The sequence below is a fragment of the Penicillium hispanicum genome (assembly GCF_028827665.1).
Source record: "Penicillium hispanicum strain IBT 35686 chromosome Unknown utg000003l_segment0_segment0, whole genome shotgun sequence".
NCBI lineage: Eukaryota > Fungi > Ascomycota > Eurotiomycetes > Eurotiales > Aspergillaceae > Penicillium > Penicillium hispanicum.
Window position 1 is genome coordinate 2,438,726 of NW_026623195.1, and position 22,803 is coordinate 2,461,528.

The window sequence follows — 22,803 nt, forward strand, 5'->3', positions numbered from 1 at the left end:
CCTCACCCTGGTAGGCCATTGTTAAGAGGGACAAGGTTGATCTGTTGGTCTTTGTTTCTATTACATGACTTCAAAGAATCAAGGACAAGGGCCGGCATGAACCTTGTGACAATTGCTTTGACATTTTCCGTGTTCTTTGGATGAGATAGTGTCTAACCTTGTCTTTGTACCCTCCTCCTGCCGACTCTCCAGAGCTATATAATGAAAGCGAGTTCCCCAATGCCAGCACATCTCACCCACGCCAACCCATCACATCTCCCACCATCAACAATGTGCATCTACACCTATCACCACTATCCCCTCTGTGGGCACATTTCCCACTTCACAGTAAACGGGTGTCAGGAGTTCACCAACCAACTTCGCCTGGTCGCTGGATCCGACGAGACCGCATCGTGCAATGACGCCAAAGTTACCCATAACCTTCTCCCCAGCCAGCATGCCAACCTCTGTCTACAATGCGAATTTGAATGGAGTGAAGCCGTGATAAACAATCACCATACATCGCTGCTGCCCCAGTCGTATCGGTCCATCGAGGGCCTGGACGCGAAGGAGCCATTCATTGAATTCGCTGCTCGTATGACGGGCGTTGTGAGGAACGAAGGCGCCAGTGACCCCGTCTCCTCGTGTGCTGATGATGGACAGAATGACATCTTCCTCGACCTAGCTCAAGAATTCGACTTTGAAAACGCGTGTGAATGCCAATATGCCCCTCAATTACCCCAGCGAGCCCCCATTGATCATACCACGCAGACCACAAGCGACGATCACTCCTCCCTCCTCTACCTGAATCTCACCCCTCACACCGATACTTCCGAGCTTGTGCCGCTCTGCATGAAGCCGCTGGATTTTGAATGTAAGGATACAGGCACATTCGAGCCAGGTATGGAGACAAGATCCAAAATCAATCTCCTAGACCCGCTTCCCTCGTTGGAGGCACTATATGCTGACCTTGCCAAAGCTTTGAAGGAAACCTCTCCAGAAACGTTCCTAGCAGATTCATCCATGGTCTCCAATGTTCTGTCCCATGCTGACCAGTCTTCCCAGGAAGAAACAACCGGCGATTCCGCTGATGAGGGCGAGCAGTCAGACGCGACCGATGACAGTCTTTGGCGTGCCTCCATGTCCGATGTGTCGTCGATTGTTTTCCCACCACACACAGCTTACGAATGGATCCCCGATCTCGACCTTGCGGGCATTGCGATGGCCCGCGGCTTGGTCGATTGGCAGCCCATGCAGGATACTCCGACGCATCAGAGTCAGTGCGAAACTGCGGATGCGGATGCAGATGACGAGAGCGCATCGCAGGCTTCCTTCAGCTCAGACCAGAGTGATGGCGGCTGTCCATTAGAAGATACTAGTTCCCTGGGTAGTTACCGACCAATCCTTCACAGAAGACCGACTCCGTTTGCACGCGACGCTCCTAGACCTCGCTTCCGACGTCCTGACTTCGATGCAGTGCCCGAGGATGAGGTTGAAGAGCTCATTCTCCTCCGTAGTGGTGTTGCCACTCATTATTGACAGGTCTGTTTCCATCTTAGTTTCTTACGATTCATGCATTTCCATGGTGTGGTGTTTTCCCCGGTCTTCTCTATGCCATGTTTCCTCTATTTACTTCATAGATATAGGAACTCAATGCCGTCATCTCAATTCCCTCTTCATATGTAATACTATACAGAAGGAACGTAGTGTTACCTATCGACACTATCAATAAAAAAATTAACCCTTCGACCGACTAAACCTAGGTGTTTCGCTGTATTTGCCTGTTCAGCTTCGGCTCGGCGCCCGCTGGAGCTCGGGCTGTCGGAGTTCGCCCGAGTATCCCACTTGCCTGGTAGATAAGTCCCTCCGACCCCACGTCGCATTGCTGCTTGACTGTACAAAGTTGTCTTCATATTTCGATCGTGTCTTCTCTCCTGATTGTCCGTTCTTCAATACATCATGTCCAAGCCTGCAGTCGGCTTCGTTGGCCTGGGCGCCATGGGCTTTGGCATGGCCACCCACCTCGTGAAAGAGGGCTACCCCGTCCACGGGTTCGATGTGTTCCCTGCCTCAGTCGAGCGCTTCAAAGCCGCAGGTGGCATCCCTGCATCATCGCTGCAAGACTCTGCCAGTGACAAGCAGTACTACGTCTGCATGGTAGCGTCAGCGCCGCAGGTGCAGAGCGTACTCTTTGCCGAGCACGGCATTGTCTCCGGTCCGTGAGCGACGCCTCTGAGATCCTCCTCGGCTCTACGATGCTAACCTGTGATCCTCGAGCTAGCACTCCCACCGCACGCGACTCTGATCCTTTGCTCGACCGTGGCCGCCTCGTACGCCCAGTCCGTCGCCGCCGAGTTGCAGTCGCGAGGCCGTGGGGATATTCACTTCGTCGACGCCCCAGTGTCTGGTGGTGCGAAGCGCGCAGCGGACGGGACACTCTCCATCATGGCTGGTGCCCCGGATGCCGCGCTGGAAAGCGGGCGGTTCCTGCTGGAGGCCATGTCCGACGCAAACAAGCTGTATCTCGTGCCGGGAGGGATTGGCGCGGGAAGCAACATGAAAATGGTGCACCAAGTTCTGGCTGGAATCCACATCCTGGGTGCGAGCGAGGCGCAGGGGTTTGCGGCGCAGCTGGGCTTGGATGCGAGCACGACCGCGGAGGCGATCAAGGCGTCGGGTTCGTGGTCGTGGATGCACGAAAACCGTCTCCAGCGCATGCTGGAGGAAGACTGGAACCCGGGCGCTAGTGCTCTGACGATTATTCTGAAGGATGTGGTGAGTTTCGATTCTGTCTGGTGATATGAGATTGCGGTTGCTGACTGAACCTCCGCTGTGTTGTAGGGAATCATTACCACTTCTGCTCGTCAGAGCCAATTCCCCACACCCTTGTGCTCCACGGCCGAGCAGGTTTATCTTTCTGCTCTTCTGCAGGGATACGGACCAGTTGACGACTCTGCGATGGTGCGCCAATACTATGCCGAGCCCATTACGAAGGTGTCCAGCACCAAGTCTGCCGAGGAGACCGCCGAAGCTCAGCAGTTGGTTCTGGATATGATGGAGGTTACAAATCTTGTCGCAGCTGCAGAGGCCATCGCATTTGCCCGCTATCTCAATGTCGATCTCCAGCAGTTTTTCACACTAGTCAGCGATGCTGCAGGAGCCAGTAAGCAGTTTATGACCAAGGGTCTGGAGATGATTGAAGGTCGTATTGGTCAGACTGACGGACCAGAAACACTGAATGCGGCGATTGCTCGCTTGGAGAAAGCTGCGCAAAAGGCACGAGATCTGCACTGCCCGTTACATCTGGGAAATGCGGCGATGAGTGTGTTGTTGTTGGCGAAGAAGGCCGGATTAGGTACAGAGGGAAGTGCCAGCGTGGTCAAGGTATTTGGCAGCTAGTGTATATATCCAAGTCCGGTGCATATCGACAGTATTTCAGAGTACACATCTATGATACCTAGGAAACCGCAGAACTCTTCAATGCGACCTGCTGGTTCTTCACTCAACTTGGGAATCTACCGATTCCACCATAATCAATATTTTTGAACATCTACTACACTACGCCTAGGTAGTATCCGACCACATTAAGGAAGATTTTACGTCAGACTACATTATATCGATCGTAGCTGGGAACATCAATATTTGGAGCAACTGGTCACCGCTGCGCTACTTTCAACTAACTAATTATAAATGCCCCTTAATCAAAGCAAATGAGAAGCAGATTGAATTAAAACTCTGATAGCACAACAGACACATTGGTAAGCGAGATGGACTTCGCCTGTAATATGCCCTTAGAGAACGTGGTTGAGACTGCACTGGGCGTTGACGTCCAGGTTCAGCAGGCCGCCCTGGTTACATGTTAGCAAGCGGAATCTCCAAGTCACCAAACATCGTTCTTACCTGGACATCCTTGTCATCGCAGCAGTAAACGTCGCCACCAGAGCAGCTGTCTCCCAGCGCACCGGTTGCAACATTGCCCAAGGTCAGAAGGCCGCCATTGCCACCCTTGGCGCAGACAACACTCTGGCCGCTCTTACAGATTTTGTCGCTGTCGCCGGCAATGGCGGCAACCGCGAGGGCAAGAGAAAGCAGGATGAACTTCATGGTTGCGGATGAGACTGGACAAGAATTAGTCACCGGCCTCATAAAAGATGGTGGGTTCATTACCTGAACGATAGTGGACTGGTTCAAATTGAGATGGAGAAGTGTGTGAGTTCATCCAGTGAGAAGGGAATGTCGTTATTTAAGCCCTTTCTGAAAAGCGAATCAAAGCCACAGAGGCCTTAGCTCAATATTTCCAGACGGTTACACCAGGAGGCTGACAGGAATGTGAATTTTTGTGGAATATCAAGGAATCAACCTATAGTTTATCCCTTGCGGACTTGTCAGATTCCGAACTAATGATATATGTGGCGAAGGGATGAACGAAGGAATGAGAGCGAGCCTCTAAAAGAGTCATAGACCTCATTCTTTATTTCATACATAGCACACCTGCTTCCTATACATAGTAATATTATGTAGATCAGGCCCCCAACGACTGCTTCTTGCGGTGCAACAACCCGAAACATATACGAAGATGATATGAATCGTTCAAGATAGCTAGAATACTTGTTGCCTAGTGGATAGAACCACTGAGCTAGATACTACTGGAATTTTGATTGACTTTGAGATGAGCTGGAATGCTCATTTTAGTAGCAAAGGATATTTGAAAAGGTGACATCCCAGTCAAACGAGTAATGAGCCCCAGAAAGGATCGACTTCATATCTGTCATCGAATTTTGTGTCCGAGATCTGCAGTCAAGATGACAGTAGATACAGGAGAAAACAAAATAACCCAGGGGTAAGGAAATACCACAGGAAGACTGCAATATGGAGCTCCCTGCCAAGTATCACACTGCGGATCTATCATAGAACCAAACCTTGATTCGCAAATGCCCACTGATGGTGCAGAGAGACTGGTCAAGTGCCAGGTCAATCTCAAACGTCGAGGAATAGAAGAAAACGAGGAATCTATGTAGCAACCCGACGATCTGGGTAGGAACACAGAACCAGAGTGACGGGGGGTAGAGGGAGGAAGGGGACTACAGACTGAGACCATCTACACTCGGCACCAGGGGCCTGCCGAATCTCTCAGGCAACCGCTATTACCAATAGACCATCTATAAACGATCGTAGCCATTTACGGTGGCCTCGTTGTTTGCAGAACTATTCACAACGTTCGTCTGGCATCGAAACCGAGAGTCTATTTTACCAGGGGAATTTAATGGAACATTGATGACTGTTCAAGGAACCTGGGGAAGTAAGATATGTTTTCGTGCTACAATGGCCTGGATCAGTTCAAACTGGTGCTGCAGTTACACTGCATCCGAGGTCGATCACAACCATCTTCAGCTTCGTGACGCAGCGGCCCTCTTTGTCTCATTGAAGCTAGCCCGCATGCGTCAAGCAACTATGGGTATACAATTTTTGGACGTTAGCTTAGTTCCTTGAGAAAAAGATTTTTTATTGTGTGGAGTTCCGTTTTCGTGTTAACTTACTGTAGGTCACCATGTGGTATCAGTACTGAGTGTAGCAGTGACATTGTCCTCAATAAAATTCCTTCGATTCATTCGCCCGATCTTCTTCTCCATATGTTTAAAAAAAATTTGAATTGATTTACAGTCTGAGGGTCTATCCTGTGACAACCAACTTCTATGGAATTTCTTTCGAATATGGCTAAGTGATACAACGGGAGAAGTCAGACAATGCCTTCAATATGTACGATGCGGAATTTCTAAGGCTTCTGTAGGTAATTAGCCAAGCAGCATAGAGTTAGAAATAATTATGTCTTTAGTCAAGTAGATTTGCTACTCTTCTCAAGCGAATTTGAAAATTATTAGAGTGGTTAGCTTACACGAAGGCGGTCCGGGGTCTCTCAAGGTATTGTCATAATTCCACAAAATCGCCCAGGTGGAAGTATGACCGGCAGAGCCTTTGATTTTCGAAAAGGAAACCCGAGCTGGGCGATACAACTCCAAGAAACATGAAAAGACACTCATGTACCCTAAATTTAGTTCCATAGAGAGAGCTGACGGTTACTGTTCCGTAGGGCAAGATTCCTATGTCAATAGAATGAGAGTGTAGCCACAACCAATGCTAGTTTCTACCCAACCAGCGGCTCTCGATTCTGATGAAGATAGCAATGTGATATTTGGAATACACCATAATAGCACTTAGTTTCCGGAGACAGCTAGCTCGGTGCCTGGACTTTTCCTAATGTTCGTAGACCGTCGTAGAAACACCGTTTTCGGAAAAGATCCATTGGGACTCTGGAGAAGTTGCCAGGAAAAAAAGACCTTTCATCTGTCTGACCGATGCTATACTACCGTTGCATGTACTTGTTGCTTCGTCCAAATGGCCATTGCAGACTCCCCACATCTTAAGCCTATAAATACTCAAGCACTCACCTCCCATGTTCAATGTTCAGCAATCTCCAAACCCACTCAAACCACATCTAATCATCGGTATATTGCACCATCCAGGCAGAGAAAACGTTTGCTAATTCATCTCTTGATGCTAGCCCTTCACGCACCATTCGCCAAGATGAAGTTCGCTGTCGCTTGCGCTGCCCTCTTTGCCACCACTGCCCTTGCTATGCCCGGTAGCAATGGCCACAGTGCCGACAAGTCTGATACCCCTACGTGCGACAGCCACCAGACTGTCGTCTGTGACGGCGGCAATGGCGGTCTTATCTCCCTGGGCAACATTCTGACCGGTCTCTTGGGCGAGAGCTGTGCCGGCGGTGATGTCTACTGCTGCTCGGAGAGTGATGTTCAGCAGGTATGCCAAAAGCTGAGCTTTTCACAATTCTCACGAAAAGAAGGGAAATGGCTAACCAATTCTCTTAGAAGGGCTTGATCAACCTTGATCTCAACCTGCAGTGCAGCCTTAACCACCTGCTCTAAATAGCAGAGCTTCTATGGGAAGCCTTGAGAAAGCCTTAATCTACAAGCTGGCATGATCCGCTTCCTATCTGTGCTCAATTTGTTATTGAATGTAGCTGTAAGAACCGTAGGTGTAGGTTGAACTATTCTTGCAAGCTGCTTTAAACTCCTCGACATCTGCTTGACTAGTTAGTTGCATGGTGCAATCAGCCAAACCCAGCCTGACGTCATGCTGAGTCCCCTCGGACCATCTCCGAGCCATCGGACAACAAGCGACTCATCGCGACATTCGGACAACTCGGCGATCGACTATATAACAGCGCCAGCAGAATCGCGAACGAAGCTACACCCTCCAGCTCGCCACTACTCCCTCTGCATCACGTTCGGTCTCCATATTTCCCTTCAATCTCCAAGCCACAATGCCTCTCCCCGACAACCGCGCCGTGCGCATGCTCGACCACGCCGCCGCAAACCACTACGGCGTGCCCGCCATGTGCTGCTACAATGTGGAAGGCATCCTGGCCACCGTCCGCGCAGCCGAAGCCAAGCGCTCGCCCGCCATGATCCTCCTCTTCCCCTGGGCCGTGCACTACGCCGACGGCATCCTCGTGCACGCCGCAGCCGAGGCCGCGCGCAACGCCTCGGTGCCCGTCACCGTGCACATGGACCACGCGCAGACGCCGGAGATCATCCGGCGCGCCGCCGACCTGGGCGGCTTCGACAGCATCATGGTCGACATGTCGCACCACGAGAAGGCGGAGAACCTGGCGCTGACGCGCGAGCTGGTGGCGTACTGCCACGCGCGCGGCATCGCGACGGAGGCCGAGCCCGGGCGCATCGAGGGCGGCGAGGATGGGGTCGCGGATACGGCGGACCTGGCGGGCTTGCTGACGACGCCGGCGGAGAGCCGCGAGTTCGTCGACACGGGCATCGACTGGCTGGCGCCGGCGTTTGGGAATGTGCATGGCGAGTACGGCCCGCGCGGCATCCAGCTGGAGTATGAGCGGCTGCGGGCAATTCATGGCGCTGTGGGCGCGGAGGTGCGTCTCGTGCTGCACGGGGCGGATCCGTTTACGAAGGAGATCTTTCAGGAGTGTATTGACTGCGGCGTGGCGAAGATTAATATTAATAAAGTGCTGAATAATGAGTATGTTAGGGTGCAGCAGGAGAAGGCGGGCAAGGTGCCCTTGACGACCTTGTTGGAGGAGGCGACGAATGCCATGCAGGCGGCGGTGGAGAGGTGCATTGATATGTTGGGCTCTGGGAGGAGATACGCTCTATAGATTGGGAGGATTAAAGACGCACTGGAGAAGTTTTGCATTCAAACTATTTAACTGCGCGACGCCCAATTACAAAATAATTTGAGAACTCTGCTAACGCCGTTTCACGTACGCCTGTGTAATTAAAATTGTGCCTTGGATATCAATGAATCCCAGTGAAGAAGCAAATGGGCCCTATTTCCCGAGGGAATAGGGCAGTGCAAGCCGTCAAGAGAAGAGTGAGCCTGAGAGGCATCGACAGAAACGTTGCACCTCTAGGAGTGTACATACGCGTCTAGCGAAGGGCACCACCAATGAGAGGGAGACCCCCGAGCAGGCTCGTCAGGGTACCAAGGGGACCAGACTTGGACTTGGCCTTCGGGGTAGGAGTAGCAGACGGGGTGGCCGAGCTGGAAGGAGTAGTATGGTGACGGCTGAAGGCCGGAGTCGGGCGGCCAGTTGGGCGAGCCTTGGAGCTGAAGGATATCGGCGTGGCGTAAGCATAGAAAGCCATGTGAGTCGAGCTCTGCATAAAGATGTGCTTGGCCGAGTGACTGGGCGCCACGGGGGCAGCGGGGGCGTCGTACTCGGAGTCCATGGGGAGAGAAGGGCTCTCCGCGCCGTCGTAGTCCTCCGGTATCGAGGTTGGCGAGGGAGCAATGGGCTTGGGGATCTCCGGAACGAGGTTTCTCACGGCCTCAGGGATATGGGGAGTCGCTTCTGCGGAAGATACACTCTTGGAGGAAGGCAGAGCCTCAGGTGTGGCCGACTTGGCGGCCGGAGGCGTGTATTGAGCGAGGAAATCCGGGATGGAGAGTGTCGTGCTCTTCGGTACAGGCGTATACTGCTCTGCCACATCGGGAATAGACGGGGTGGCAGGGAAGCTGAGGAAAGCAGGAGTAGAAGGCTCAACATCCAGATCAGATGTAGGTGCAGGGAAGTTCTGTATCGCCGGAGTCGCAACCACGGCGTGGGTTGGCGCAGGCTGGGGAGGCGCGTACGAGTATGCCTGAGAGGACTGGGCAGCGATCATGGCCTCCATGGCAACTGGAACGGGGTTCTCAAGACCATCATCCTCGTCATCCATGCTGGATGAGCCCGAAGCCATGAACGGGAAGCTGTTGAATGAATCCTCGTCGGCATCGGGCTTAGGGTAGTTCGGCGCGGCGGTGGCGCCAACTGCGAGGATGGCCAGGGAAAGGTAAGAGGAATGCATGTTGCTGGGCTATAGACAATTGCCTCAGACTGGGCGGGGAAAAGAAGGTAATGGGTCGGAATGAATCAAGACTTGGCTTCGGGAGCAAGCGATGCGAAGCCCTTTATGTAGAGATTGCTCGGATTCCCAGTCCACAGGATGTTGTGATGTGCGATTTATCGCGTTCTCCATGCCTCACAGACGCGCTGGCGAGGATCAGCGCCGGTGGTCTGGTATCATGACGAGTCTTGCATAGCATAAGGGGCAGGCCCTTCAGGTATGGAAGTGATGGGAGATAGTCAGATTCCACCGGTAGACTGTTGGGTTGTGGTTGGCTCGTGTGGAATGATCACCGACAGTCTTGCCATTCAAAGCTTCCCACAGGCTGGAGTGTGTATAGCACTCTTTGATTCATCACTTTCCACGAGGTGCACGCATCTTCAGGTGGCAGGGTTCCTCACGCCATGCTGCATGTGCGGGCATAGTATGAGTTGTGAGGTGGTTGGAGAGGTTGGAACTCGCAGTTTACAACCGTGAATCCAGCCTGGAGCTCGTGCGATTGTAGGCGATCGGATTCTATACCTGCGTTATCAAACATCATTATTCCACTCGATGTTGTGATTCGGGGTCCTCTTGACGAGAAACCCCGATTTGCAACTCTGCAATACAAAAGGTCCCATTGGATACTTTTCGAAACAGCTGCTTCAGACACTCGTTACTATGTAGGGATATTCAGGCACGCGAGATGGGATCGCCCTAGCAACCCTCCCAGTCTCCAGTTGCAACCCCTTGCAGCGTCGGCCACTTGAAGCCGCACGCTCGCTGTCAGCTTTGTCGGGATTTTCTTACCTGCCACCCTCGAACTGGCCATCTCTTACCAGCGCTTGAGGTCTCTCTTGTGATCTGCACACCGGCGCCTCTCGCATTTTTGCCGAACCAATTCAAATGTAACCATCCACGCCTCTCTAGCCGAGATGGGTCGGATGTGATAGATCACGTCAACAAGCAAGATGCAATCGGTGATGATCGTTTCGCTGGATGGTGAGTGAGAAGGTGAGTTCTGGTGCCGAATCTCTGGCCGAATTGTTCGTATTCACCACGTAGTTCAATACACCTGGAAGTCTGGGTTTTGTGCTCAATGTCTGGATGCAAGCTGATTTGTCTCGAAGGAACATAGGTAGACCCAAATAATGGTACATTAAGACGAACTGGGAGGGGATTTGCTTCCAGAATTATCGGTGGTCTACTTTGATTTAGGGCAACGTTGACAGTGAAGTCAGGCTTGATATGCCCTTCCGAGACTACGGATGATCTAGAAAAGTAAACTCAGGACAGGTTGCGTTGACTAGACATTCCTGAGGACATGTTCATCTGGGTTCTTATTTATCGGGTCCTATTTGAAGTTGTTTAATTTCCTAGAAGGGGTACCTAGTCAAGTCTCATGCCAGCGCTTCCAAAGTATATATCCGCGGGATATCGGGGAGCCCGTTCCAGCGGCGGTATAAATCGTGGTTACTTAGACACTTTTTGGTTCAGCTTGCTCAATAAGCACGACCAAAGTAATTATATTTGCATTGCAGACGGTATGTATTTAGTATTAAAAAGACATCGGCATGGAAATGGGACAGACAGTCAACCAGGCCCATCAAAAGCCAGCGCACACACCCATGCCCGCCATCAAACCAGATCCACCAACTCATCATAGAGACTTCAAGATGGCATTGACATCAATAAAGCTGAACTCATTCAAAGTCTCCTCCCATAATTGTTCCATCAGCTCTTTTCCTTCTGGCGTATATTGGAGAGAATGGTAACTGCAGAGATCTGTTAGCAGTGGCTCATAAGGAGAATTCCAGCGTCGTCGATACTCACGGGACGATTCCCCAGTTCATTAGGAGACAGCCGTGGGATTCCTTGCCTTTCACAACCGCGGCGTCCACATAGGTTGTGGCGCCGAGGGCGACCGATCGCGCCGAGACAGCCTTCAACACGTTCAGCGCAGCCTTCACTACGACGGGTGCATCGCGCTGCAGGTTGGTGCCCTTGGTAAACCCGGGTTCCACCATGTTCACCACGACGTCGTCCGCCGAGATCGCGTAGGTGAGTTTCCAGGCAAAAATCTGGCCCAGGAATTTCGATGTGGGGTAGATGTCCATACTGTCGTAGCTTTCCTTTGTATCGAAGGATGGAAGAAGTGGAATTTGGGTTTTGTTTGCAAACTTGGCGGTCAAAGACAGCATGCTGGTGACGATCGTGATGCGTCCCGGCGTGCCAGCGGGGGACTTCGTTTTCAGGATGGGGAGTAGGAGGATGGTGAGAAGCATGGTAGAGAGATAATTGACTTGGATCACGTCCTGATGTCCAGTCGCAGGCGCGATCTGAAACTCGGATCCGATCACGCCGGCGTTCAAGATGACGAAGTCGAGGCGAGACAGCTCCTTCTCGGTCCGTGCTGCGAAGGCTTGCACCGATTCATAGGAGCTCATGTCAAGACGCCAGACATCAATAGTGGCACTGGGATAGTTCTTTCGCAAAGTGGCCGCGGTATCTTCGCCCTTTGGCAAAGAACGGACGGCGATGATCAGATGCGAGAGCTTAAAGGAGAGAAGTTGGCTTGCGGCTTCCAAGCCCAGACCACTGTTGCCACCAGTGATGATAGCCACTTGACCCGAGAGATCCGTGTCCTTGGGAGGATACTGCGGCTTTGAACAGTGTTGGTTTTTGATGAATTGATTTGGGAAGAAAGGGACGGTTGATGGGGGGAGATCCTTAGAGGACGACATGGTGAGTCAGATGCAGAAAACAGTCACAACGGATTGAAAGCAATCAGATTCAAGGCTCTTGAAAGTGGTGCCAGAAAGAGGACTATCGATGCCTTTATATGCTTTCCAGCCATGAATAGTTGTCAGAAGCCAAGGACAATCACCAATGAGAGATCGAGTGATGCCGCCATTCCGGATTCGGCAGTCAATCAGGCGCATTAGCGCCGACTAGTGCGAACGCCTTCGCCTCCACTCCATCCGCGCCCCAATTCACATTCACGATTCCGAGCGTTCTGATACTTCATCGCACTGCTGTTTTCAGCAGTCTCGTCTAGCCGTGCCGGCCGGATTTAACGGAGGCCGCTTCGTCTGAGTCAATCCTGACGCCTGACGCCTCGCGGCTTTTCGCTCGGAGATCGGGGGACTCGCATCCACCCCGAAACTCTATGCTTCGGTCAAGCCCCGTTCAACCCGATTAGCCACGCCTGCCGCCTACGAAGATGGCTACGTCTGAGGGGATGGGTAAGTTCTCGGTAACAGGCAATCCGCTGAGTCCTAATCACGGCCATGTGGAGATCGGCATGCGTGGGTCTGACAGGAAGCCAATAGGGGAAATGCCGTTTGTCTTCACAGATGGCATGGGCAAGACCGAGCCAGACAAGCGGAAGCTGATTAGGAAATATGTGATGCTGGGGAAAAACCGAGGCAAGACTCGCACGGCCAAACGCCCACAAACAACAGCTTCGCGCGAGTCGGACGCCTCCGGGGCAGAGCCGTACGATGCTTCCAGCCTGGTGGTGAAAATGCGCTATCCGACGATCCCTCAGAAAGTCGGGGATGAGCTTTCCTTCACACGGTTTGCGGCGCCGGTAGAGCCGCCACTATTGCGAGACGTTCTGAAATGTAAGTCTACATGCAGAGATAACCATCGGACAGCGCCACTTATGGACGCTCTTCTGATCATGCAAATCATAGTCTCCTTTATGGCAAAGAAGATCCTATATCCCTTGGAAAGCTGTATAATATTCCACAAGAAAGACACGGTCGACACGGTATGGTTTGATCTGTTGACACACGACGACGCATACATGCATTCAGTGGTCTTCCTATGTCAAGCCTATTTCTTCCTGGTCTCTGGTCAAGAGACACCTGCCACCGAACGCAAAGCCATGGTGCATTACTCCCAGACACTTCGACTCCTCCGCGAAAGGCTCTCAATCTCTGCGGCGCAGAGCCAGGTTTCTGACGCTACGATACTGGTCGTGCTCTACCTAGCTGGCCATGCCCACCTCGTCAACGATTTCGGCTCAGCACAACACCACCTGCAGGGACTACGCAAACTGGTCGACATGAGAGGTGGCTTATATGCGTTTTCTTATAACACAAAGTTGATCACAGAGTTGCTCAAGTACTCCGCCCTAGCCGTGATGTATCGTTCCTCTCTGACCGTTATACAGATTTGACCTGGCGATCGCAATTAACAACGGCACCGAGCCGGTCTTCTTCCGAGACCCATCAGTCGAGCCATTGATCCCATTTGACCACGCCTTCTACCCAGGGGAAAAGACAATACGGTTGGACCTCAACGATGACCTAGCGCAAGCCTGGACAGCCATGAAGAAATTTTGTTCCGCAATCAACTCCGCTGCTCAACGTAACCGCCAGCTGACCAAAGAGACATTGCTGAACGCCATTGGTTCGGTAATGTATCGCCTCGTCGACATGAAACATCTCGACCCGACTTCCATCGACGAAGCCGTGCGTCTCGGCCTTCTCGCCTTCTCATCCCATGTTTTCCTTCAGTGCAAAGACGTGCAGCTCCCGCACACATATTTTCCTCGAAGATATCGTCACTGTCTCCTGAACCTTCGGGTTCAAGATATTCCGCCGCAGATCTTGGCTTGGCTTCTCGTTATCGGTGCTATATCGGTCTTAAGTCCGGCCGATGATTCCTGGCTCATGCCCTGGTTGAGAGTCAACTGTGACATGTGTGGAGCTCAGGGTTGGGAAGAACTGCGTGGCCGGCTCAAGGGGCTCTTGTGGATTGACATCCTGCATGATCGGCCTGGACAGGCGATTTTCAAGACTGCAATGTCTACATGAAAGTTGATCGTATTTACACTTCTAAATTTGCCTCGCATCTTGACGCGGCGATTTCCAGGGCTGAGCATGAAATCAAGGGCTCCAATTGCTGGGGACCTTACACTTGGGGCCCTTATACGTCGCCGTAGGTTAGACAGGACTGAGGGATGCGAAAACCCGGAGAATGAGGAGCCCGCCCCTTGGCCTCCCTACATACCAGCATGGACAATGAGCCAAAGCCGATATTATTCGGACTTGCATTTAATCCATTCGCGTAAGAGAAAGTAATCAGAATAAATATCGGAGTTCAGTCTGTCTTGGGTATTGGGAAAGTGCGTTGCACACCCTACCATCGACACCATCTCGACCCTTGACCGGAGAACCCTAACCATGATCCAGCCCCGATTCACACGCACCGCTAGAGACCTGTGAAAATTTAGTCTTCCAGAATGGCCTTGACTTTCGCTTTGACGTCAAAGTACCCATCTTTGGGCAGCCCAACTCCGCGCTCGCGATAGACCATTAGATCTTCCACCGTAGTCTCATACGGCACAAATTTGAAACGCCGCACGATATGCGCAATGGTCATGTATATCTCCGCATAGGCAAGGCTGTGGTCATCAGCACCAGTAATGAATGTCCATTATGTCAAGAGGACCATAAGAGTACCAAGATTGAAAGTTCCACCTTGGCCGAGAGATGGACGACTTACTTGATTCCCAGACACTGTCTGCTCCCCTTGGTAAATGCAACGATAAATCGTGAGAGATACTTGCCTCTCTCGGCTGCACGAATCCATCGCTCGGGATCGAACTTCGAGGGCTCCGGGAACAGCGTAGGGTCCATGTGCACGAAGTAGTTTGACTGGCTAACTGGGGTCTGCGGATTGTCAATACAGATAGTTTCAATGCGGCGCATGCTCAATTTTCTTGATCGGGGGCGTCTGGAATATATCTACCTACCCCCGCTGGAATGACCCAGTCCTTGTATAGTAACGGCTCGTGCTGGGAGACCCGGGCCAGGCGTGCGGTCATGCCGTGGCTTAGACGAAGACCTTCGTTGACAACGCCAGTCTATAGGATCTTCAGAAACGAACAAACTTTCCAAGGAACCAGTTTGCTGCAGGCAATGAACTCACCAGGTACGGTAGCTGTTCCAGATCCGACCATGACGCCCTCGACCGCGGTGTCTGCAGCACAGTCCTCAGCTCCGCGCGAAGCTTTCGGCCAATTTCCTCGTCGAGCGCTACATAGTACATCGACATGGCAATAGCCCGAGCTGTGGTCTCTGTTCCCGCCCCGAGAAGAAGGATAGATTCATCTTCCAGACGATCCAAGCTTCTCTCCTGCGCCGGGATGTCAGGGGAAGTTAAAGCCTCAAAGATGCCATCTCGCACTTTCTCATCGTCGATGTTAACCGTCTTCCTGCTCTGCAGTGTCTCTTCTGCCTGCCGACGAAGTCTTGCCTTAATGGCAAACAACTCCGCCATATACGGCTGGAACCAACGCACCACGGACGGCGGCACAGCCCGGGAAATGGGGATCAAGATCGGGAAGAAGCGGTGAATATGGAACATGGTCATGACGCCAGCGACACCGTCGACAAGGTCGATTTTCTCGGCTGGGTTGGGGTCGTCGAGGTAGCCGTAGCTCCAACCATAGCAGTACTGAGTGATCACATCTGCGGTGAGCGCGGCGAAGTCCAGTTGCAGATGGACGACCAGAGAGTGGTGGAAGGCATTCTCGAAGCGGTGGATGAGCTGGTCCAGCTTTTCGTGGATGTAAGGTGCCAGGCTGGTGATGGCACGTTTTGAGAAGTAGTTGCCCAGGTAGCTGCGACGCAGACGGTGGTGATCGTGGTTGATTGTTCCAACGAGCGAGCGCGGTGCCCCGTACGCCACGGCGTACTCGGGGTCTTTGGCCCGCTTGGAGGCAGCGCCAGCATGGATTTCTTCGTAGTAGGACGGGTCTTTGATGTGCAGTTCTCTGGGATTGATGCGAACAATAGGACCTTGGTGGAATTGTGTTAGATGAGGCTTGGTCGCCTCTCGCGTGGTATGTTTTCTGGTAGAGATGCGAGTGCAATGGAGCTGCTTACCATACTTCTCATGCATGCGTTCGATTTCCCAGATGTACATACCGCCCTTGACAACATCATAGTAGAACTCGTAGAGAAACGTAGCTGCAGCGAGCTTTGGGCCCGGGAACCCACGCAGAGGATGGCCATATAGACGATAAGTCACTATACGCACCGCCAGGACGAGCAGAAAGCCCGCAACCACAACGGGGTAGACCAACATGTATTCCATTGGAAGAATATAAAATTGCAAGCCTGCAGGACTCCAGGATCAGATATCACAGACGACGAAACGTGCCAGGAGAAAAGGTGCCAGAGAGGGCGTCGGTCATGAGGTCGTCCATATATGCGGCGAGGACCACGAGAGACGAGGCAGATCGTCCGGTGTGATCCTCCTCCCAATTCCTTCCCAACTGGGGGCCGCAGCGCCGCGCCATCTCTGACTGGACACACGATATGAGGCATTGCCTCCAAGGGCGGCAGACCCCTGCCAATAGTGACACCCACGCTACCGCTGCTGCAGCGGCGCCCGACGGAGACGATGGAATTGCCTAGTCTGGCGCTTGGTCTTAGTGGGCAAGACTTATGCTGGGATGTGGAGTGTGATGGGCCCTAGTGCGGGCAGGGTGCAGCAAGCCATCTCCACCACACGCGCGTTGGCCAGGCCAGTCACCATATCTGGGACAAATCATCGTGAACACAGGCAGGTTGGTTATAAATGCTGGTCGGCCATAATGAGGGGTGTATGAGTGGGGAAAAGACCAGGAGACTGAGGTTGCGACAGAGGGGCGACAAGAATATATCCACTACACAGCGCGCCGCTTAGGTTTCCCCGGAGGAAATTTCAAGCGTATTTTAACCAGGGCATCGAGGCCATCTAGGTGTATGAGCTGAGGAGAGATTGATAGCCAGAGAGCTCAACGTTTCCGACGCCCTCGGGAGGTTCAACCAAGGCTTTTCTCGATGGCATCAACTTTGCATTCTCGCCGAATGCAAAGGTCAGCATGTTACGCCCATTAGACCACCTATGCCATCTCCCATCTCACGTATTGATTCTCGCGACCTAGTCTTTTTTTTTTTTTTTTTCCCAACCTTCAAACTGGGCAGCTTTAGACAGTTGCCAGACGGTTGTCAAGATGGCACTCTTCGCATGCGCCACTTCTGGGCAAAATGCCATTTATGGTCATCCGATATGGGTTCGCATGAAGATCTTCTAGACGGGGAAGAGAATAGGTATAGTTGAAGCTCGTCTTCTAAATAGAAATCTTAGGTTACATCGGATCTCGTCAACCCTAGCCATATATAGTTAAGCACACGATCGAACATATTGTTAGGACTAGGACTGTCACCACCCTAGTCTACCGTTGTGCGCTAGTTATATCGGTCCCGGGCATGCTAGAACATAGCGTTCTAGCATATTTGGTCTTTTGGCTTGTTTGGTTAGTTGTGCCCGGGCACGTGCCGTAACACATATATATAGTATTCTCGCAACAGAAATCTTCTGTAGCTAAGAACTATATTGAATTTCTAGGTTTGTTCTACTATTAGGGTTACAAAAAAAGTAATAGTTCAATATTGGTACTAATTTTTGTTTATTACCTTTATTATAGAGCCTATCAATGTATAAAAGATGGACTCATAACTATCTCGACGTGCATAATACACTTTAGCGACCCTGGTCGGTATTGGCGGCTCAGCTAAAGCCGGATAGTAATTATGGTACATCATTATGAGGTAGCTAATCTTATATTTAAGAACATTCATCCTCTAACTTCATCCACACGTCTCACACATCGTCCTAGAATGCCCTTTTGCTGAAATTGACGATAAAGCAACCTTGGAAAAACATACCTGTCCTGCCATGGCGGCTGAACCCGACATTCACGTTGCCAGATATGGCGAGGATAGAGAGTGCTTTTTGGAGAATTTACCTCCACCTGTTCCTCGATATATGTACCAGGATAGCCAACAGTTTCATAGAATCTTAGACTATGAGACTGCACGTTTTCGAAACATGAACTACACACTGGCAACTCTACATCATGATACTCTTCAACCCGCAACCGACGACAATTCAAATTATATCGTCTTCCTGATCGACCCGTCTTCTTTCAAACACGAAATCCTTCATCGAAATGACCAAGGACCCCTTGGTTTTCTCTACGAATACGACCCAATCACGAAAATTCTCAGTATCAAAATGACTACTCGGGAACACCGCTGCGCCGCTCGCGCAATGAATACGCTTATTGAGGCGGCCCTAAGGGGCATGGAACTTGACCTCAAATTCGAGTCTTTTGCGAGCGTGAATGTTATCGTGGGTGCCAATGAGCAAGTCAAAGTCCCAGATGAAGGCTGGGCGCCGTTGACCAGTGCACATGAAGCCCCCAATAGGCCCGCGGTGGTCTTAGAAGTGGGTGTGTCTGAAACTGAGACCAAGCTTCGTGAGGACGCAAGGATGTGGGTAGATCCAGCAAGAGGTCAAGCAAATATCGCTATTACGATAAAGATCAAACGAGATCAACCACTTGTCAAAATCGATAAGTGGGAGTGGAATATGGTTACAAGAAGACCACAGGTCAACCACCACATCGAAATCGCAGGAGGCGGTGGCACAGTTACAGTTTCAGGTGAGCCCTTACTGATTCCCTTTCTCAAGATTTGGCGGAAGAAGACTCGCTATCCTAAGGAGAGAGATATAGTCCGCAATACGCAAGATTTAGTCTTCCTAGCGACCCATATTTGGGCTGCGATGGGGATGGATTATTGATTCATTTTCATTTTCATTTTCATTGTCGCTTTTCTGGGTCTTTCCTTTGCCTGATGGGAATTTTTTCTGGCTCGCTCTGGGCTGTTTCTTGCCGTTACTATAGTATATCTCTAGCTTTATTATGGTTGTATTTAGCCTAGGAGCATCAGTCCCAAGGTTAGAACCAGAATATCTAGACCGCGTAGTAAAAAGTATCAGCCTCTAGCTTATTATTTTATTATAAGGTTTACCAGCCGCGCTACATACATGGCCTCCTACCTTACCATATAGTAGGTATATTTATATAAGAGCATAGGCGGTGCGGTATGCGGTATGCCGCTGTGCCTTATTACATTGAACTCATTTATTACAAAAGTCAAAAAGATACCCTCTAGGAGCTTGTATATGTTGTAAGTTTAACCGATCTTAACAATCTAGTTTAAATAGATATGTCGAACATTAGTAGACTATTTTTCTTTGAGCGGCTTCTGCCTTTCCCCTTCCCGCTCTAAATAGGCTATCCCGAGCTAAAAGAAGTTAGTTAGTAGGTAAAGAAATCTGCGCCTTCGATGGTTTACAAGAAGAATTGGGTTGACGTGCAGAGTCTGACTAGATCGGTCGAGATTGAATTCCCGTAGGCAAAACAAATAGCCGCGAAGCCGCGTAAGCACAATGCCCGACGCACACGCTTGATCGAGAGCGATCAATGGTAGTGGACTATCAAGAAAAGGTCGGGAAAAGAAGATCTCAGCATGATTCACAACATGCTCTTTAGTGCCGGGCGAGCTGGACATCCAAGGGAAGTGGGCGCAGCGGGGTGTCTATGAGAGCATATAGCCGAAGGACACAACTCCTCACATTTCATCAATTGGATCACCAGTGCATTCCTGTAAGAATCAAATGTCCACAATTTACACCTATTGAAACATCCATGACAGGGTCGGGGGAAAATATAAAAAGAAAAAGAACAGAGGAAAAACGGCTGGCAAGACATGGGACAGAAAAGGGAAAAGATCCAACTCCGTTTTGATATCCACGTTTAAGAGGCCAGCATCTTCTTGGTTTCGGCGATGGCGCGACCAGGGTTCAGGCCCTTGGGGCAGGTACGTGTGCAGTTGAGAATGGTGTGGCAGCGGTAGACGCTCATGCTGTTGTCGAGAGCGGCCTTGCGCTCGGCGGTCTTCTCGTCACGCGAGTCGGCCAGCCAGCGGTAAGACTGGAGCAGAATGGCGGGGCCCAGGTACTCCTCGCTATTCCACCAGTATGAGGGGCATGAGGTCGAGCAGCAAGCGCACAGAATGCACTCGTACAGACCGTCGAGCTTCTTCCGGTCCTCGGGACTTTGGCGGTTCTCAAGGCCCTACAGATCACATACGGTATTAGCAAAGACGTCGTAATGCTTGCTATCACGATTCAAAGCCACTCACGTCGGGGCTGGGGGTATCGCGCTGCAGGTAGGGCTTGATCGATTTGTATTGCTTGTAGAACAGGGTCAGATCGGGGACGAGATCCTTAACAACGTAGGTGTGAGGCAGAGGATAAATGCGAGACTCTTGGGCAGTGTCGGTCGGGATACGGCCTATCTGGAGGTTAGTAAATTTGGCATTGATGGTGTGTCTCTCACCACACTGCGCGGGGCCTCGAGGCAGAAATACATACACAAGCACGCCAGAGTGTTGACACCGTCAATGTTCATGGCACAGCTGCCGCAAATGCCCTCACGGCAGGATCGGCGGAAGGTCAGCGTTGGGTCCATTTCGTTCTTTATCCGGATCAGAGCGTCGAGCATCATGGGGCCGGTCTTCTTGAGATCGAGCTGGTAGCTCTGCATGGTGGGCTTCTCGCTCGGCTTGTCCGGGTTCCAACGGTAGACCTTGAAGGTCTTCAGGCTGGGGTCCTCGGACGCAATGGGGTCGACGGAGGGAGTGGACTCGACGGTGGCATACGAGCGGGCAAAAGTGGCCGGCCGGAAGAGCGGGCGCGACGCAGCGAACAACCGCGACGTGGAGCGGAGGGAGGCCATGGCGGGCGGAGGTGACGATTCGCCGAGAGGAGGGCAGATGGTGTTCACAGCACGCAGGCGTGGAGGGGAGACGTTCACAGAGCAGGAAGAGCCGAAAGAGGGCCGGATCACCGCAAGCAAGAATGGCGACAAAATGAAGTCAAAGGAGTCTTGACTTGCTAACCTCGGGTTGGGGCGTCGGCAATGCGCTGACTCAGCGAATTTGGGCCAATCAGCGGCCAGCTAAAACCAATTCATCGGGCGGACACGGCGGGTTGGTCGAAAAGCCGAAGTAGTGGTGAAGTACAACTGATTGAGTTGCTAGCTATGAAATATACAATGGTCTCTCCTGAGTGCCATAGGCGCAACATTGTATTTGCATTTGACTAACTAGGCCTCTGTCCATCTCATTTTGGCTCATCGTTCGCAACACCAAGGATGACATAACGCTGCGGCCGCCTCAGGCCACAAGGCACCAACGTCCCGGGGCCCGTTGCCGAATAAAACACAACGGCTTCCGATTGATTCCCTCGGAGTTGTCGCTAACCACGGCATGTGTCTATGCACGCTCACCATCTACCATTTCCAAATCAACCCCAGCATGCCAATCAATTGCCTTATACCTCTCGCTAACCCCGTTTCGCATAGTTCTGGTGCCAGCCATAGTCCCGATTCTCCTTGAGCATCGTCGCAATGGCCGCGCGGGGCGGCACCGGCTCCCTCCCAAGCAAGTCCGCCATGAGGGGATCCGTTATGGCGCCCTCACCCTTAGCAATGCTATCGTACCACGTTATGATCTTCCGGAAGAAACCCTCCGCCTTTCCTCCCTCGTCTTCGGCAGCCTTGATGGCCACGAACTCATCCGGCGAGACTAGCTTGAGTTGCACCTGTCGACCCGTGGTCTCGTTGATCAGATCCACCACTTCCGAAAAGGTGATGCTTTTTTGCGCAGTGAGGAGGACAATTTCCCGATCGTGGCCACCGCGGATCATCAGTCGGGCGGTGGCCTCGCCCAGTTCCTCCCGCAGCGTAAAGGCAACGGGACCGTCCGCCGTGAGGTAGACGGTCGAGGTGCTGGGATACCATCCCATGAACACCGGGAAGGCGTCGGTGTACAAGCCCTCGCGGATGGACGTGAAGTTGACGTCCGACCTAGTTGCGGCGTGTCAGCGGCATTGTTTACCTGGCGGACGCGGAGACTAGACTTGGCGGACCACTTACCGTCGCAGCATCTCTTCAGTCAACAAATGGCATCGCATAACATCTGCCTTGGAGTCGGGGCCGAAGCCGCCAAAGGCGAGGGAAGTGTACCACACCTGGCAAACAGACATTAGACCGATAAGGACGACCTGTTGAGGGATTGATCTCGGACGTACATGCTTGACCTTCATCTTCGTGGCTGCGTCGACGAAGTTCTGATGCTGCTGACGTCGCTTCTCGACATCAAAGGTATTGGTGCTCACAAAGAGCAGGTTCTCCACGTCTGCGAAAGCGGCCTCCATACTCTGCGCGTCCTCATATTTGACCAATCGGAAGGCGATGCCCCGATCCTCAAAGTGCTTGCGGTTCTCCTCATTGGAAGAGGTGGCTGCGTATTCCGTTGCGGGCACATTGGCAACAAAATAGGCCAACACCTGGGAACCAAGACCGCCGGTGGCACCTGTAATGAGATACTTGAGGGTCATACCGGTAAAAGAGAATCGGTCCAACAATAGTAAAATGATAGCAGCAAACAGACCCAGAGGGCAATGATCACTTGGTATCTGTGCAATAGGT

General features: G+C 51.8%; 12 protein-coding genes across 12 annotated transcripts; 6 read left to right on the top strand and 6 right to left on the bottom strand.

Annotated features, from left to right (window-relative positions):
* Nucleotides 1-270: 270 nt before the first annotated feature.
* On the top strand, nt 271-1,518 carry N7459_003346 (uncharacterized protein; the record flags this gene model as incomplete). Its single annotated transcript, XM_056942530.1, has 1 exon — nt 271-1,518. The coding sequence occupies one exon, from the start codon at nt 271-273 to the stop codon at nt 1,516-1,518; it is 1,248 nt and encodes a 415-aa protein (XP_056802413.1).
* Nucleotides 1,519-1,938: 420 nt separating this feature from the next.
* Nucleotides 1,939-3,378, top strand: N7459_003347 (NAD(P)-dependent oxidoreductase; the record flags this gene model as incomplete). The annotated part of the gene is made up of 3 exons (XM_056942531.1): nt 1,939-2,194; nt 2,261-2,754; nt 2,821-3,378. The coding sequence occupies 3 exons, from the start codon at nt 1,939-1,941 to the stop codon at nt 3,376-3,378; spliced, it is 1,308 nt and encodes a 435-aa protein (XP_056802414.1).
* Nucleotides 3,379-3,770: 392 nt separating this feature from the next.
* N7459_003348 (uncharacterized protein) lies at nt 3,771-4,083 on the bottom strand (the record flags this gene model as incomplete). The annotated part of the gene is made up of 2 exons (XM_056942532.1): nt 3,771-3,827; nt 3,880-4,083. The coding sequence occupies 2 exons, from the start codon at nt 4,081-4,083 to the stop codon at nt 3,771-3,773; spliced, it is 261 nt and encodes an 86-aa protein (XP_056802415.1).
* Nucleotides 4,084-6,561: 2,478 nt separating this feature from the next.
* Nucleotides 6,562-6,923, top strand: N7459_003349 (uncharacterized protein; the record flags this gene model as incomplete). The annotated part of the gene is made up of 2 exons (XM_056942533.1): nt 6,562-6,798; nt 6,867-6,923. 2 exons carry the CDS (start codon nt 6,562-6,564, stop codon nt 6,921-6,923), a joined length of 294 nt encoding a protein of 97 aa, XP_056802416.1.
* A 398-nt stretch (nt 6,924-7,321) lies between these two features.
* Nucleotides 7,322-8,185, top strand: N7459_003350 (class II fructose-bisphosphate aldolase; the record flags this gene model as incomplete). The annotated part of the gene is made up of 1 exon (XM_056942534.1): nt 7,322-8,185. The coding sequence occupies one exon, from the start codon at nt 7,322-7,324 to the stop codon at nt 8,183-8,185; it is 864 nt and encodes a 287-aa protein (XP_056802417.1).
* A 271-nt stretch (nt 8,186-8,456) lies between these two features.
* Nucleotides 8,457-9,377, bottom strand: N7459_003351 (uncharacterized protein; the record flags this gene model as incomplete). Its single annotated transcript, XM_056942535.1, has 1 exon — nt 8,457-9,377. The coding sequence occupies one exon, from the start codon at nt 9,375-9,377 to the stop codon at nt 8,457-8,459; it is 921 nt and encodes a 306-aa protein (XP_056802418.1).
* Nucleotides 9,378-11,055: 1,678 nt separating this feature from the next.
* N7459_003352 (uncharacterized protein) lies at nt 11,056-12,139 on the bottom strand (the record flags this gene model as incomplete). The annotated part of the gene is made up of 2 exons (XM_056942536.1): nt 11,056-11,170; nt 11,229-12,139. 2 exons carry the CDS (start codon nt 12,137-12,139, stop codon nt 11,056-11,058), a joined length of 1,026 nt encoding a protein of 341 aa, XP_056802419.1.
* Nucleotides 12,140-12,618: 479 nt separating this feature from the next.
* N7459_003353 (uncharacterized protein) lies at nt 12,619-14,221 on the top strand (the record flags this gene model as incomplete). The annotated part of the gene is made up of 3 exons (XM_056942537.1): nt 12,619-13,021; nt 13,094-13,526; nt 13,576-14,221. 3 exons carry the CDS (start codon nt 12,619-12,621, stop codon nt 14,219-14,221), a joined length of 1,482 nt encoding a protein of 493 aa, XP_056802420.1.
* A 415-nt stretch (nt 14,222-14,636) lies between these two features.
* N7459_003354 (cytochrome P450) lies at nt 14,637-16,508 on the bottom strand (the record flags this gene model as incomplete). Its single annotated transcript, XM_056942538.1, has 4 exons — nt 14,637-14,811; nt 14,913-15,079; nt 15,163-15,273; nt 15,339-16,508. The coding sequence occupies 4 exons, from the start codon at nt 16,506-16,508 to the stop codon at nt 14,637-14,639; spliced, it is 1,623 nt and encodes a 540-aa protein (XP_056802421.1).
* Nucleotides 16,509-18,137: 1,629 nt separating this feature from the next.
* N7459_003355 (uncharacterized protein) lies at nt 18,138-19,046 on the top strand (the record flags this gene model as incomplete). The annotated part of the gene is made up of 1 exon (XM_056942539.1): nt 18,138-19,046. One exon carries the CDS (start codon nt 18,138-18,140, stop codon nt 19,044-19,046), a length of 909 nt encoding a protein of 302 aa, XP_056802422.1.
* A 1,018-nt stretch (nt 19,047-20,064) lies between these two features.
* On the bottom strand, nt 20,065-21,048 carry sdh2 (succinate dehydrogenase iron-sulfur protein subunit SDH2; the record flags this gene model as incomplete). Its single annotated transcript, XM_056942540.1, has 3 exons — nt 20,065-20,385; nt 20,453-20,604; nt 20,685-21,048. 3 exons carry the CDS (start codon nt 21,046-21,048, stop codon nt 20,065-20,067), a joined length of 837 nt encoding a protein of 278 aa, XP_056802423.1.
* A 608-nt stretch (nt 21,049-21,656) lies between these two features.
* On the bottom strand, nt 21,657-22,712 carry N7459_003357 (uncharacterized protein; the record flags this gene model as incomplete). The annotated part of the gene is made up of 2 exons (XM_056942541.1): nt 21,657-22,179; nt 22,249-22,712. 2 exons carry the CDS (start codon nt 22,710-22,712, stop codon nt 21,657-21,659), a joined length of 987 nt encoding a protein of 328 aa, XP_056802424.1.
* Nucleotides 22,713-22,803: the final 91 nt, after the last annotated feature.